The 16,945-nt window shown below is 35.4% G+C and overlaps 1 protein-coding gene across 2 annotated transcripts in view; it reads right to left on the bottom strand.

Moving 5' to 3' along the window:
• Window positions 1-4,610: 4,610 nt before the first annotated feature.
• The window catches only part of LOC113119098 (retinoic acid receptor beta-like), a 194,426-nt gene continuing 182,091 nt past the window's right edge, over window positions 4,611-16,945 (bottom strand). For both annotated transcript variants that reach the window (XM_026288295.1, XM_026288296.1), the window contains 4 exons: window positions 14,462-14,638; window positions 8,723-8,927; window positions 6,116-6,274; window positions 4,611-5,437 (listed from right to left, as the gene is read on the bottom strand). In XM_026288295.1, the coding sequence (XP_026144080.1) occupies window positions 5,223-5,437; window positions 6,116-6,274; window positions 8,723-8,927; window positions 14,462-14,638 (756 nt within the window). In that variant the 3' untranslated portion in view covers window positions 4,611-5,222. The remainder of the gene's footprint in view (window positions 5,438-6,115; window positions 6,275-8,722; window positions 8,928-14,461; window positions 14,639-16,945) is intronic.

The raw sequence follows: 16,945 nt of genomic DNA, 5'->3' as shown, positions 1-16,945 counted from the left end.
TTTGTTGGTCTTCTAAACTTTTAATAGCATTTCAGTGGTTTTGGGGTCAAGTTTTGCTTTGTGACATGCTGTTTATTTTCACAGAAATTTTGATGTTTACATAGTGCTTTCAATAACAAACTTAGAATATATTGGTACAGACTCAATTATACATGTTAAGATGGTTAAATATGGTCAAATTTGAATTGTGTAAAGTTAGATCCAAATGATTAACTCCTTAAAAAAAAGTGTTAGCCAAGATTGATGCAAGGACATAAGAGGATGTTTTACATGGATAATACTCTAGTGAAGCATAACTAGAACCATAAATAGCATATCTGCATAGGAAATACACAAAAACATTGCTTTAGACAACTTTAGCTTTTTTAAACTTTTTTTTTTTTTCAATATTTCTCTTAAAAAAAACTTGAAGGTTTTGTGTCTTTTCCTATGAAAGTATTAAAAAAAAACAATAGAATTAGAATAGTGCGTGCTAGAGATTTATAGCAGATTCTTGAAGATGCCGGGATTGAGTTGAGCAGGTAAAGTGATTTTGTGCCTCTTTGAGATGACCAATAAAGCACTGTTCACTTGCAGAACGCAAGCTTCTAGAGGCACATAAGTCTGAAGTAATGAATTTAGGTGAATGGGTGCAGAGACTGGTGGTTTTGTAGGCAAACATCAATGCCTTGAATTTTATGTGAGCAGCTATTGGTAGCGAGTGCAAATTGATAAACAGAGGTGTAACATGTATTCGTTTAGGCTCATTAAAAATGAATTTTGCAGCCATGTTATGGATTAACTGTAAAGGTTTGCTGGAAGACCTGCCACGAAAAGTTTTATTCATAATAAGATGGCAGTGACACACAAAGGAAATAGGTCATTTAAAACTAAAAATGATGTGTAAACAAGCAAAAAATTCCTATGTGCATGTGAATAATTTCTCAAGGGCACAAAAAAGTTTCTTTTGTTCATGCAAAAGATTATTTAATTATTTCTAGGGACTGTATAGTGTCACTTCAAGAAAATCAATGAAAAAAATGATGACTGTACCATATACCAAATATAAAGCTGAAAGCAATGTTACATGAATCATGTTAAATATGATCTGAAAATCTACTTTTCTTTGAATTTGAGTCTGAAAAAGTATGGAAATTTGGAATTGAAAATGTGTAGGAACCTGTGTGCTTGCATCCTCATCATGGGCCAATATACAGTGACCATCCAAATACCTCCCCCAAACATTTTAAAATAAATACATTTTTATTGTTTTGCCAGAAGGGTTCATGTAAAGGCAATGGTTAACATGAACAAAAGCAATGTCCAAACAAGACAGAAGCTAAACAGAGGAATTTACAAATGGATACAAACACTTGTGGTTCTGAGAAAAATAATGATCTTGAATCATCATTATTCAAACTCCTGGAGTCTACAGGTTTTAAAAACAAACAGATGGTTTCATGCTTCAAGATGATTTCAGCAGGTGCTTCTTTTATTCATTTATTCTGATTGTTAAAGGATTGTTCCATCAGAAGATAAATTAGGCCTTGGAGCCAAAGAGAGTTTGACTGGGCTTCAATGAAAAGCTCGAGGATTTGAACATTTCCCATCTGAAATGTGTAGTGTATGTTCACTGGGTTCAGAGCTCATGTAAGATCATAAAGAGATCTAAAATCAGTCGAACTGGATGATAATTGAATTTATAATTGCATTGCTTGTTTCTCTGTACAAAGGCCAGCAAAACAAAGGCGGTAAAAACTGTATCGGCATACAGTATAACAAGAGCAAAACGATGTTTCAGAAAATAACATAAGCACACAGTCGCATCTCTGCCATGACAAGCTTAGAACAAGAACACATTCAGCATAAAGCATTATTGAACAATCCAGATATGGCCGGACTCTGCGATTGAGCCGGTCCAGGCGAGGTAATTTCAACAAAGAAAAACAAGACACATTTGATAACCCTTGTTTCCGAATGAGATTTTTAAAAACAAGTTTAAACTTGGACTCTGAGAATCTCTCGTGAGATAGTTATGCTAGATATATTCTAACTCAATCAAACACAATGTCAACTAGCTAGAAATTTTTTTTTAACAAAGCATAATGTTCACATAATTCAAAGGATACAGCTTCCATAGCTTACAGTTTAATGAGTGCTGATTGTAGACGTGTGAGGGAACTGTGGGTGGCGTGGGTTTTTATAAAGACATTCATGAGCTGTTTCGTTTGTTAACTTCAAAGACATGCTGCTCCAACAAAAAGCACTTTCCCTCAGCTATTTTTATTATTTTTTTTTTTGCGATGGAAAAATTGTAAAAAAAAAAAAAAGATAAATACTGCATATCGTCTAGAGTTTTTCATTCTTATTCTCATCCGCATGAGTCTGTTCTCTCTTATATGTTTTTGAGATCAAATGCGTAGTGAGGTGAATGTGTGAAAACAGTAAGTTCACCCAGAAAATGAAAATTGTCATCATTTACCTTTTTGAGACTTAATATACAAATCTCATGTCATTCCAAAAATGTATGATGTATTTCCCTTCATGGAACGATTTAGCGGAATGTTCATGCTCAAAATTCTATGGCCTTTAAATGACACGAGAATGAGTTTTTGGTGAACTATCCCTTTAAGAACAAAAGTAAACAAAGACTTTTCTGACCCTTCTGGAATAAATGATTAGATACATGATTACAGTTTAGTTCCAAGTTAGAATTTACAAAATGACACAAAATTATCCACCCATCTAAGGAACATAAATGTAAATTAAGGACAGCAATTCATGAAAAATAATATGACAGTAACATCTGTCTCCTGTTCTCTCAGGAGGGCAGTTTATAAGTGCAATGAGAGTTTAAAAACTAAAACGTATTTATGCAAACAAACTGCTTTACAAGCAGACAAACAGCCGGCACCTGAAGCCTTTATATTTGACTTTCTAAGAAACGTAGCATTAGTTTTGATCATTAATCAGCCAAAGACAGTGTCTCGTTGTAAAGACGGTAATCCAGTGACACTTGTGTTTCAGTAAGAGGTATTTTACAAACTCAGGATCAGTTTAAATGAAGCTCTTCAGAGCTGCATCTTACTGATCAGAGCTGAAGGCCATCATATCACCCTGTCTGAGAAATAACTTGTTTCAGTTAAAAAAAAAAAAAAAAAAAAACAAAGTTCCCTAATGAGTGCACAGAGAGATGAATGTACAATGTGCTCACTGCAGCACGACTGGCTTGTCAGTCGCTCTGTAAATAATTGCAAATTCCCATTGAGTTACTGCGAAAAAAGATGCAATATGTAAAGAAGTTTGATAATTCTGGTCACTTGCCCTGAATCAATGTGCGTTTGAGTGAACCAGACTCGGCCATTCTCACTAATCTCAAACAAACACTCTCATATCAGCATAAAACAGGAACGAGAGTTTTACTGCTTTAAATTCTCTTCAAATGAAAGGTTTGTCCTTTTTACTCTTCATGTCATTTTAAGCTGTGTGAGACTGAGGCTGTGAAAGATCACCATAAGAAGTAGTCCACATGTTAGAGTAGACTGGGTGCTATTTTACAAGTCTTCTGATGGAATATGATAGCTTTGCGATAGAAACTGAACCAAACTATGGTGCTGCAGGGATGATGTAATTATTTTAAGCTAAATTTGTAAGATAAGTGTTATTAACAAATGGATTTACCCATTACTGCTGGGGAAAAAAGCTGAGACAAACCAAAAGTTAATTCATGTTTGGTTTTCATGCTTCATGTTTTATAAAAAAAATAACTTTCACAAATGAACACAACTTGTGTGACTTTTGCAGACTAAATATAATTGCATGAAGTCATTAAATAAACTATCAATGTAATCACTGAGCTAGATGACGTTTAAAATAAGCAGTCATCTTTTTAAAGACATGCATAATCTAGGTGTTTCTCATATGTTTATTTCAGGGGTTTAAACCATTTTAACCCATTTGAAAAAACAAAAAACAAAACACATACACAAAAAACCCCCACTGATTTTGGGATTATGAAACTAGAAGCATTCAAAATGGAATTGGTTTGCATTCAAAAATTATATATACCTATATATTTTTTCCCTGCAGCACTCTGTTGATATAAAAGTTGTGTGTGTATATACTGTATACCACAGTTTAAATGTTTGGGATCAGTAAGATTTTTTGTTTTTAACGGAGTCTCTTATGTTCATCAAGGCTGTATCTATTTGTTCCAAAATGCAGAAAAAAATAAATAATAATATTATGAAATATTATTGCAATTTGTAATATTTGTTTCTTATTTTAATATACAGTTAGTTCATGTGATGTAGCGCTGAATTTTTCTCAGGATCATTACAGGATCATGTGATATTGAAGACTGGAATAATTGCTTAACAGGAATAAATCATATTTTAAAGTATTATAACAGAAAACTGATATTCTAAATTGCAATAATATTTCACAAAATAATTTTTGATAGATACAGCCTTAATGAGCATAAGAAACTTCTTTAAAAACATAACAAATCTGACTGATCCCAAACTTTTGAACAACAGTGTATATATATATAATATATATATATATATATATATATAGAGAGAGAGAGAGAGAGAGAGAGAGAGAGAGAGAGAGAGAGAGAGAGTTTGACAACTGAGCACAGTTATAGAGCAACATGAGGGTGAGTATGACAGAGACTGGTTGAAGTCAATTACCAAAGCCTTCTTCCGTATGAAGACCTAAAATCACTTACTGATCACCACAGCCTAAATAGAGAAGTGAAAATAGAGATTGATTTTAAAAAAAAAATCTGAATTGAAACAGCTTTAAATATACCAACCAATGTTCCATACAGTCTATATGCAAAAACATTCTAAATAAGCGTATTTTAAAGGACTTCAGCTCCTCTATAAATGAGCATGTTACACAATGTATAAAGCACCAACAAATGCATCATAGAAACATACAATGATATGTACAATGAATGCATCAGCTTGAATGAAAGAGAAAGTGTGGAAATCAATCAGTAAAAGTAACAGCTTATCATGCACATGAAGAAATCCATAATACAGGAGACCTGAGGAGCTTCACATCTGTCACAGGTGGGCATCTAGGACACACACACACATAAAAACTGCAGGGTGTGTGTGATTCTTCCAAGCTGTTTTGATTATACACCAGCAATTGTCTGTCCTTAAAGCAGAAATCCAGCTCACTGGAGAGGTCCAGTCATTCAGTCTGAGGTTTCATGAGCCGCTTGGGCTCTAGGGCTCCTCGCTGGAAGAGGTGGCCCCGTCTGTGGGCTCTGGGGAGGGGGCCGGGGCCTTGGGCTCCGTGGAGCTGCTGCTGTTTTTGCCCGAGCCGCTCCGCTCTGAGGAGCTCTGCCCGTCCTGACCTTCTGAGTTCTCCAGCATCTCCTGGATGAGAGGAGGCATTGATCCAGGGATCTCCATCTTCAGAGAGATCACTCGCTCTGCACCTGCAGGACGCACTCACTGTGAGCTCAATCAGGTTTGCTGTAGACACCTCATTTGCTTTTTTTTTTTTTTTTATTGAAATATCATTCTCTAACATGTATTTATGTAGGATCCCTACAATTTTGTGTGCAATCCTGTTTTGCTGTAATATTAGTTTTTAAAAAATGTTAGCAAATAGTATTCAAACAGGTGCCAAGGAGGCTTTTTCATTTGTGAACCTGGAGCACAAATCCAGTCATAAGATGCACAGGTATCTTTGTAGCAATAGTCAAATATTATTGTATGGGTCAAAATGATAAATTTTTCTTTTAGGTCAAACATCATTAGCATGTTAAGAAAAGATCATGTTCCATGAATATATTTTGTAAATATATCAAAACTTATTTTTTGACTAGTAATATGCATTGCTAAGAACTTAATTTGGATAACTTTAAACACAATTTTCTCAATATTTAGATCATAAATCAATATTTTTTCAATATCAATATTTCGATATTTAAACATCAAATTTAACATTTAATTTATAAACATTTCTTTTAAAAACATCTTAGGATTCGAGGGATGCTGGTCTATACCAGTTTTTATTACTTTGAAAGTTCAGCAGTCACTAAAGATCGTGAAGTTACTTCACCTGCTACGCCTCAGTGTTGACCTAATGAAGATTCAGTGTTCATGCTGACCTTTAGCACTGATGCTGCGCAGGTCTGTGATCTTCATCAGGGTCTTGGGGAACATGTGAGGCTTGCTGGGTCTGCGCTTTCGCACGTAGATTTTCAGAGTCTCTAGCAGGGGTTCCTGGAGCTGGTCCACTTTCGAAGGCTCTTCCAAATCCTGACGATCTACAGAGACAGCCAGATATGGAGCATATGATCAGAGATATTTTAAAATAATTAGAAATCACAAACAGCCCATCCCTCAGAGTGCTGTTGAACAGAATATAGACCCATCATTTAGATGACCACAGGAGGGCAGTGCTATTACAACACCATAGTAAAATGAGCATACTCACACCCTAAAGAGAGCAGCCCGAAAAATGGAGCGCAGCTGGAGGAAAACAAAACTAGAGGTATTTCGTATTGCTTGGCAGGAAAGTAACCTATACTACAGAAAAGCATTAAAAATTGCTAGATCCGATTACTTTTCTTCTCTTTTAGAAGAAAACAAACCCCAGGTATTTATTCAATACAGTGGCTAAATTAATGAAAAATAAAGCCTCAACAAGTGTTGACATTTCCCAACACCACAGCAGTAATGACTTTATGAACTACTTTACTTCTAAAATCGATACTATTAGAGATAAAATTGCAACCATTCAGCCGTCAGCTACAGTATCGCATCAGACAGTGCACTATAGACCCCCTGAGAAACAGTTCCACTCATTCTCTACTGTAGGAGAGGAAGAATTGTATAAACTTGTTAAATCATCTAAACCAACAACATGTATGTTAGACCTATACCATCTAAGCTCTTGAAAGAGGTGCTTCCAGAAGTCATAGGTCCTCTTCTGACTATTATTAATTCCTCATTGTCATTAGGATATGTCCCCAAAACCTTCAAACTGGCTGTTATTAAGCCTCTCATAAAAAAAACACAACTTTAACCTGGCTTACACATAACATACTAATATGCTTTTAATATCCAAATCCGTGAAAGGATTTTTAGGCTGCATTAATTAGGTAAACCGGCACCGGAAACACTTCCCATAACACCCGATGTACTTGTTACATCATTAGAAGAATGGCATCTACGCTAATATTAGTCTGTTTCTCTCTTGTTCCAAGTTCACCGTATCCACCAGATCCAGTCTGTATCCAGATCAGAGGGTCACTGCAGTCACCCGGATCCAGTACGTATCCAGACCAGATGGTGGATCAGCACCTAGAAAGGACCTCTACTGCCCTGAAAGACAGCGGAGACCAGGACAACTAGAGTCCCAGATACAGATCCCCTGTAAAGACCTTGTCTCAGAGGAGCACCAGGACAAGACCACAGGAAACAGATGATTCTTCTGCACAATCTGACTTTGCTGCAGCCTGGAATTGAACTACTGGTTTCGTCTGGTCAGAGGAGAACTGGCCCCCCAACTGAGCCTGGTTTCTCCCAATGGTTTTTTTCTCCATTCTGTCACCGATGGAGTTTCGGTTCCTTGCCGCTGTCGCCTCTGGCTTGCTTAGTTGGGGTCACTTCATCTACAGCGATATCGTTGACTTGATTGCAAATAAATGCACAGACACTATTTAACTGAACAGAGATGACATCAATGAATTCAATGATGAACTGTCACGCTGTCAGTCTCTGTTTTCCTGGGTGTTCCCTAGTCAGCTCAGTTCTCCTTAGGCACTTCACCATAGGCACTTTAATTCCTCTAGTCTGGTCCTGTGTTCAAAGTAATTGCACTCCAATTAAATCACACAGGTGCTGACAATCCTTTGTCATTAGTCTCCTTTTATATAGCTGTCCTTCTCTGTTGTTTGTATGGAGTCCTTACCCTTTGTGTATCTATGTTCTCGTCTCCCGAGACTTCCTCTTACCTTCTCGTTCCTCCGAGTTCCCGTTTCATCCGGTTCTCTCTTTGGTTTTGTTTTGTTTGTCTTCCTGGACTGTTTATGTTGTATTTACCCTTCTTTGTTTATTAAAACATACCTTGCAATTGGATCCTACTCTCTCCTTGTGTTTTTCCTAACACACGATCGTCACATGAACTGCCTTTAACTATCATTTTGCATTATTGACACACTGTTTTCCTAATGAATGTTGTTCAGTTGCTTTGACGCAATGTATTTTGTTTAAAGTGCTATATAAATAAAGGTGACTTGACTTGACTTGACTTTGAGAAGCTGCAAAAGACACAGGTAAAAGTGGAAAGCAAAAAACATGGTGACATATACAGTATAATGGGCATCCTCATGAAATGAGCTTATTGTTAATATTGTTATTATTGCTACTATTACTACTAATATTATTTTTCATCTTCCTCATCCTCCAAATTCCTCTCATTTCTGATGAATTGAGTTTATAATAATTGTTACTACTATTACCCCCCCCCCCCACAAACACACACGCACGCACGCACACACACACACACACACACACACACACGTGTCATACTGACTGTCATGTAGGTTCTGTTGACCTTGGTTATTTTGTATTTGATTTGTCATCTGTAAGAAGTACATCTGTTTGCATAATAAAAAAAAAAACTATAAAAGGCTTGAGGTCATGTACATATATTGTGTGATATTTTGATATATTGATTATCTGTTCTGGTGTGTGTAGGTGCGGCCCACCTCCGGAGATGAGGCAGATGGCAGACAGCAGTCCCGTCTCCGTGTCGTCCATCTCGATGGGCAGGAGCTGGTTGGCGAAGGTGAACACCAGGTCTGTCAGCGGGCCGAAGCCAGCGTTGTGCATCTGTGTGCGGTTCAGCGTGAGACCATCAGAGAACGTCATTGTGTCCTGGTCGGGGGTGTAACGTGTGCAGATACGCAGTATCTAGAGAGTAAGCATCAAATCACTGTAACAATAGACCAGACTGCCTATAGATCAGCTTCACTTCTCTGTATGACAAGTAACTTGGAAAAAACTGACCTAAGATGAGCATCACCTTTCTGAGACACTGAAAGCTGAAAGTGTTTATATAGACATGAGCATAAGAGATGGAAATGTTTCTGATGAAAAGAAATGGCCACTGGGACTAAAAATAAAAAATGGGATCCATGGCTGGACAAATTGCATGTTTACACACATGTATTTTAGTGCAGGTTTAGTGCATTTTGAATCTAAAATTATATTTACTAAGCAGTTTATTAACTGCTTAGACACAAAATCTTTACTTGTCACACAGTTTCTGAAAGCTGACACTCAAACAGCAGAACCACACACCAGATCTGCAAAAACATACACTTATTCTTAGCATTTGACTCAATTTCAATTTCATAAAACATTTTTTGCAAAACACAACACACAATTATCCATGTAACACACAAATCTAGCAGGAATTAATATTATGGTAAATGTGTTTGCAGGTGTTTGCTTTTGAGACTTGTTTGTGATATTTTGATTACAAGTGCTTCATTTTGCATTTTGTGTGTGCAATTCTTGGATTTGTGAGTAAAGTTAAAAAAAAAAAAAACTGTAACATGCTCTTGGCGATGAGGTTTGGTGCTACTGGAAATACAGTAAATCTTTAGTACTTCCACTTTCGGATGCAGCCTGTTTATGACATAATTTGTTGATTATTTCTTCAATTAATTCATTAGATAAAAGTCTAAGTTTTGTTTTCCATATTTTATTTAAACAAATATCATGCCACATTCTGCCCAAATCTTGTGCTCCTTACAATATTAAAATGGAAAGCATTTGCACAGGAATCTGCAATTTTATGGTGAATAAATATTGTGAATAAATAATACTGATTGCTTGTTGTGTGGTATTAATGGATTTTCTCCATTTAAAAAAAAAAAGACCTAATGAATAAAAGAAAAGTTAGATGAACATGATGATGCAGTGCTTTGGACCTACATTTATGACTGTATTTAATTTACATACTTTGTGGAGGATAGAATGCTTAATCATCCACTTCCAGTGAGATTTACTAAACACATAGTGTTTGTGCATCTGACACTGTGCATTTAACTACAATAATGTCCAACAGATGTCTGTGGGTGAGTAATTCACTTCTTGATTTGCATCATAAAAATTACGTTTATTGTGTTAATTAAATATTGTTATGGTGTATCATTATCAATGTGTTTATTGCTAAGTTTAGCATGGAAAAAACAGATGTAATGTAGTGCAGCACTTACAAGACATGACAACCTCACAGAGTCTCAACAATGTCAAAACTCTGTAAAAGTCAGAGATCTCAATATGAACTCAAACAATTGACTCTTTTTCTTTTAAAGGAATTTTACGAGAACATAAAGTTGCAAGAAACATAACTGAGAACTAAATCACTTCAGCTGTGAAACAACAATACCTGAGCAATAAAATGTACTTCTGCGTGTGTGTGTATGTATAATAAGAGAGTAGACGGTATGTGTGTGTGTTTCTACAGCACAAACTGTGGCTTGCTGACAGTGATTGGTGCACTGTCAAAAAGATGAAACAGAATAAAACATGACTGCTGCTGACAGCAGGCTACCATCTCTCTATACACTACACACACACACACACACAGAGGCGCGTTTGATCCTCCTCCTCAACACAAGTGATATATAGCATAATGGTGAGTTGCTATCACAGGACACACACTTTGACCTTTGGAGTTAGAAACAGTGTGTGTGTGTGTTTGAGAGAAACAGGCAGACAGACAAAGTATAAGACTTTACTGTCTTTAAAGGGGTCATGCTCTATAAGTTTGTTTTTCACTGATGTTCACCTATAATGTCAGTCAGGGTTTTATGTTAATTTAAGTTGATTTATTTAACTAATTCCAATCAAAAAGGGAAATCTGTATATTCTATTCATCCGTTACACACAGACTGATATATTTCAAATGTTTATTTCTTTTAATTTTGATGATTATAACTGACAACTAAGGAAAATTCCAAATTCAGTATCAGAAAATGTGAATATTGTGAACAGGTTCAATATTGAAGACACCTGGTGCCACACTCTAATCAGCTAATTAACTCAAAACACCTGCAAAGCCTTTAAATGGTCTCTCAGTCTAGTTCTGTAGACTACACAATCATGGGGAAGACTGCTGACTTGACTGTTGTCCAAAAGACGACCATTGACACCTTGCAAATGGAGGGCAAGACACAAAAGGTCATTGCAAAAGAGGCTGGCTGTCCACAGACCTCTGTGTCCAAGCACATTAATAGAGAGGTGAAGGGAAGGAAAAGATGTGCAAGAAAAAAAGTGTACAAGCAATAGGGAGAGGATCCGCACCCTGGAGAGGATTGTGAAACAAAACCCATTCAAAAATGTGGGGGAGAATCACAAAGAGTGGACTGCAGCTGGAGTCAGTGCTTCAAGAACCACTACACACAGACGTATGCAAGACATGGGTTTCAGCTTCGCATTCCTTGTGTCAAGCCACTCTTGAACAACAGACAGCGTCAGAAGCATCTCACTTCAAAAAGGACTGCACTGCTGCTGAGTGGTCCACAGTGTTGAAGAACTTTATGGAGATGCAGATTTCATTTCCCAGCAGGACCTGCACACAGTCACAGTGCCAAAGCTACCAGTAGCTGGTTTAAGGACCATGGTATCCTTGTTCTTAATTGGCCAGCAAACTCACCTGACCTTAACCCCATAGAAAATCTGTGGGGTATTGTGAAGAGGAAGATGTGATATGCTAGACCCAACAATGCTCTCATAACACCTGAGCAGTGCCACAGACGGATCGACTCCATGCCACGCTGCAGTAATTCAGGCAAAAGGAGCCCCAACTAAGCATTGAGTGCTGTACATGCTCATACTTTTAATTTTCATGCTTTTCAGTTGACAAAGATGTTGACCAAAATAATTTCTTTGGATTGGTCTAAAGTAATATTCAAATTTTATGAGATACTGAATTTGGGATTTTCCTTAGTTGTCAGTTATATTCATCAAAATTAAAAGAAATAAACATTTGAAATATATCAGTCTGTGTGTAATAATGAATATAATATACAAGTTTCACTTTTTTAATGGAATTAGTGAAATAAGTCAACTTTTTGATGAAGGTTTTTTTTTTTTTTTTTTATATATAGTTTTGAGTCACACAAGAACAGGCATATACAGCAATGCAATTTAAATTGATTCTGCAAAAAGAGGTCTTTGATTGTACAGTTAATCATATGGCCATTTCGGTAAACCTGGAGATATTCACAAGATTTGACGATAGAGGTCACTGTTGTCTCAAGCATTGCATATGTGCAGTTCTTATTAGTAATATGTACTCGAGACAGAAAAGGTCAAGAAGTTGAGAAACCCTGCGTTAGATGACACTACCAAGCTCTGTACAATAGTTCTGTGACACTTTATAATGACTTTCATTTAAAAAAAAACATTAACAAACAAAATGTAATGCTTAATGGATCATTAGTTCACATATATTCGCATACAGTATATGTGAATAAATGTGTATTTGTTAACAATGTGCTTGTTAATGTTAACTAATGCATGCGTTAAATATTACCCAATAATTAACATTTCATGTAAGTTAAAATGCTTACATGTCATTAAACTTCCTATTCATAAGATCATGCCCATCTTACAAACCTTCAAATGATTTTAACAGATGTTATTCAATGATTAAAAGCTTGTGTAAATGCACAACACCTTTGCAGCTGTTGAGGTGTGATGTGGGTAGGTTAGGGACAGGTTTGGTGATATGGCTAGGTTCAAGGTTGGGTAAAGGGTCAACAAGTGTACAGGGGTCAATTAGATTACTATAAGGGAACACAAATCTGTTTATACTGCATTGTTTTGATAAATGTTGATTTATGTATGATTCAAATAATATTCTGTTCAATGACAGAATACTAATATAGTACAGTATTGTACTAATATAAGTGTTGAGGTGATAAAATCATGTTTTACACCCACATGACAATGTGTGATATTTCTTTACCAAGCATTTAGCTTAACTTAACTAACCACCCTTTACACAAACATTGTTAAAGTAGCTAAAAGTCCAGTGCCAATAAAGATACTAAAAATGTTTTTTTTTTAAATGTTTACAAACATTTACAAATTATGAATAGACGCCAATTTAGATTGGGTACTAAAAAACGAACAAATGATTAATAAATGATTTGTGAAGATGTGAAAATAGGGTGAATTCCGGTAATTTGGGACACTTTTTACCTTAAAAATGACTGCTCATAAAGGTATTAATGATTAGTTAATGTTTATAAACATTTAGTACAAATAATAGAAGTCTGCACAGCAAACAAAGACCAAATATATGACCTTTACAGACTGTGATTATGGGCTAATGAATATATTAACATGAATAGTTTGTGCATATAAGCTATATTTTCACAACATTTGTAAATGTAAAAATGAGCATTAGCTAATATGTGAACTAAAGTTTAATGACATTTGTAAACATTCAAAAGTACATTAACAACTAAGCTTGTAAATATTGTGTAATTTCTGTAAAAATCATTCGTAGATTTTTTAAATGCATTGAATGTTTAATGACATTCGTAACCTAACTAATGATCTGTTAAGCATTATAAATAATGTTTGTTAACAGTACCACCTCTCTCTATACGCAGAGTACGCAGTTTGTGTAGGGGGGCACCATCCCAGTTGATCAAAATTTATATACATATAATGTCTGTAATAATTTCACTACCACCAACAACCCATCTAAATTAATATTCTAGTTCTCATGACCTAAAATGTATTATATAAAAACAATTATGCAATAATGATTGGTTAATTAATAATAATCATATGGTTTATAAAATAATAAATAATGTAATACAAAATATATTTTTTTTTTATAAATTACATATTAATAAAAAACATTATTACAAATGTCTTCAAAGGGCACCAATCGCCTGGTAATTGCTGTTGTTACACTTACAGGACGATTAAATCCTTGTTTAATATTGACCAAACATTTAATGCTTAATTTTAATTTGAAGATTTAAAAACAAATGCATAAATTGAAATATTGAAAGTTTAATGACATTTGTAAGCATTTCAATTTACATTTAATAATGACCTGTTATTCATAAGTCAATAAGTTCATTAGCAAACACATTATCTCATATTTTCAGATATGTGAATATATTTTCAGTAATCATTAAACATTATATAATGTTTGTTAATGATTTATTAATGAAAGTTATTATAAAGTGTTACCAGTTTACCAGTATATTTAAACAATCAAACTATTAAAAAAGTCCAAAAAAGGTTAATAAATGGCTGGACCATCACACTTAAAAGGTAAATACAGTATTAAATGTGTATTATATTTAATCTAAACAGTCAAGTTCTGTTTTATGCTAAAACTGTATGGTTGCATGATAGTCATGATAGTTGAGCACATACACAGAAACACACACACATGCACCTACCAATATGTCGAGGCAGGCGGCTTTAAGCAGTGTGATCTGATCAGCGATAGTGAGTCCAGTGAAACCAGGAACTCTTTTGGCAAACTCCACGATTTTAATAATGCACTTAGTGGCCAGTTCACTGAACTTGTCCCAGAGACCCAGATCCAGACGAACGCGGTGATCCGCACTGGAGTTCTACAGACGACACAAACAGCAACAGAGTTAAAACTAAATCTTCTGTCTGATGTTATGCATCACTTCAAAACATACATGTTTATGGGTTGTGAAATGGGTTGTAAAATACTCAAAAAATACTCTAACAAATACTTAATACTCTAACATGAGTTACAGAATGAGAGAGGCATGACTGACTCTGAGGGGGATCTGCTTTGAGAGCAGCTGATGCTAATGTGTTTGTTTATCCAAGAGTTTACATTAAACAGCCCATCTGTTTCAGATCAGCAGTCTCACTCCTCCAGACCTCCCGTGTTCACACAGCAGTAACATCATCAGAAAGAGAGAGAGCGTTATAATGCTCTTGTATTCTATATGGGCACATAAACAGTTATTGGTTGCAATGTTTTTATTACAATTGTTACAGTACCAAAAAAAAAAAAACTAAAAACCCTTTTATTAAATGACAATTAATGACAATTGTGGTGAGATGTTTTTATTTATTTTTTTAATATGGAAAATAGTGAAGCTCAATTGAACATATTTTTTAAATACAAAATATTTTGTTTGAATATTTAGTTTCAACCCTAAAGCTAAATGTATTTCAGGGGCAATAAAAAACATTTCCAATCTTATAGAAGCCTACAGTAAGTGCAAATGTGGAAGCAATATTTATTTCAATTGAATTTTATTTCAGATGTGTAATATGTTTGTGCATGTTACAGACAATAAATAAGCAAGTTTCTCTTCAAATGTGACATACGTGAATATATATTCTTGGACTGTAATACATAGCACAGCATTTATTGAAAAAAATTATAATATATACATTTATATTTTCAAAAATATGAATGCATGAGGCATTTATATAGCACTTTCATTGTGTAATGGAGCAGACGAGATGAGAGACATGCAGATCCATTTGCAAAGGTTTTAATAAAGATGTGGTCACAAACACGGGCATGTTCGAAACTCCTGCAAACAGGCAAGGTACGGGCAAAACACAAGAGCAGTCCAGTAAACAGGCATGGGTCGATCAACTGTGAACAACATCCAACAGAGCAAGGCAAAGACAGATAATCCAGGTACACAGAAGGGGTTGCACCCACTAATCGATTAGTTGACTAGTCAACTTCAATGATCTGCCATGACGCTTTAAGCTTGATATCAACTAGTCGCCGGTCCTATAGAGGGCACAACAGGATAAATCTTTGAAGGACTTCCACATTTACGCTCCATTTCCAAACAGTTAAAATAACAAATACATACATACTATGAAAGCACTCCACATGCTTGTGTGATTATATTACTGGACGCTCGGAACTGAACAGGAGAACGCACATTTTAAACAGCTTATTGTACAGGTAAATTAATTGCTATTCTAATCTAATGCACTGCTGCACTGTAACGCACACACATAGGCTACAGACAGTAGCTTGTACGTCACGCATAGATCGCTCGCGCACAGAATCATTCAGCGTGGAAAAGTACTCTCAATGCTGTTCTATGATTTCTCAACACCTTGTGCACAAGGTGTTTTTTACAACTCCAAGCATATGTTCATTAATGACGTCATCAGTAACTAGTCAACTTCGACTCGACTTTCATCACATAAAAGTTGACTTTAAAAAAATCACTAGTCGTTCAACCCCTATTACACAGCAATAATCCATGAAACAGCAAGACAAAAAGAGTAATCCGAAAACACAGGCAAGAATCTTAACACAGGAAAAAAGGCAAGGTGACACTATGACTAAACTAGGAAACTGGAACTGGTTCCTTAAAGCGCTATCACTAGGAGAATAATAAACGCAGACGATACTAAGCAGCTTAAGCAGAATCTGGGTGGGTGTTATATTGAATGTGTATTGTAGGTGAGCGTGATTTCACCAAGTACAACAACCTTATCGATCCTGGAACATCATTCCAATCAACCAATCAGAAATGAGATATAACTTTTCAGGAAATATCTGTTTTAGGCTGTTTAAATCAGGGTTAGGTGCTTCTACACCCTTGTTAATCAGCTATAATTTCCCACTGATTTTAGGAATAAATTATGATAAGGTTAGGGTTAGGGGCAGGGATTGGGTTAAGTCTATATTTTTAATAATAATATTGATCCAGGATCAACAAAAGACATACTGGTAACACTTTAGAATAAGGTTCCATTAGTTAATGTTAGTTAATGTATTAATTAACATGAACAAACAATGAATAATACATTTATTACTGTATTTATTCATCTTCGTTAATGTTAGTTAATGAACATACAGTTATTTATTGTTAGTTCATGGTAATTCACAGTGCATTAACTAATGTTAACAAGCA

Source organism: Carassius auratus, chromosome 19 (assembly GCF_003368295.1).
Source record: "Carassius auratus strain Wakin chromosome 19, ASM336829v1, whole genome shotgun sequence".
In the NCBI taxonomy this organism is placed as follows: Eukaryota; Metazoa; Chordata; class Actinopteri; order Cypriniformes; family Cyprinidae; genus Carassius; species Carassius auratus.
This window is presented reverse-complemented; position numbering and strand designations above follow the sequence as displayed.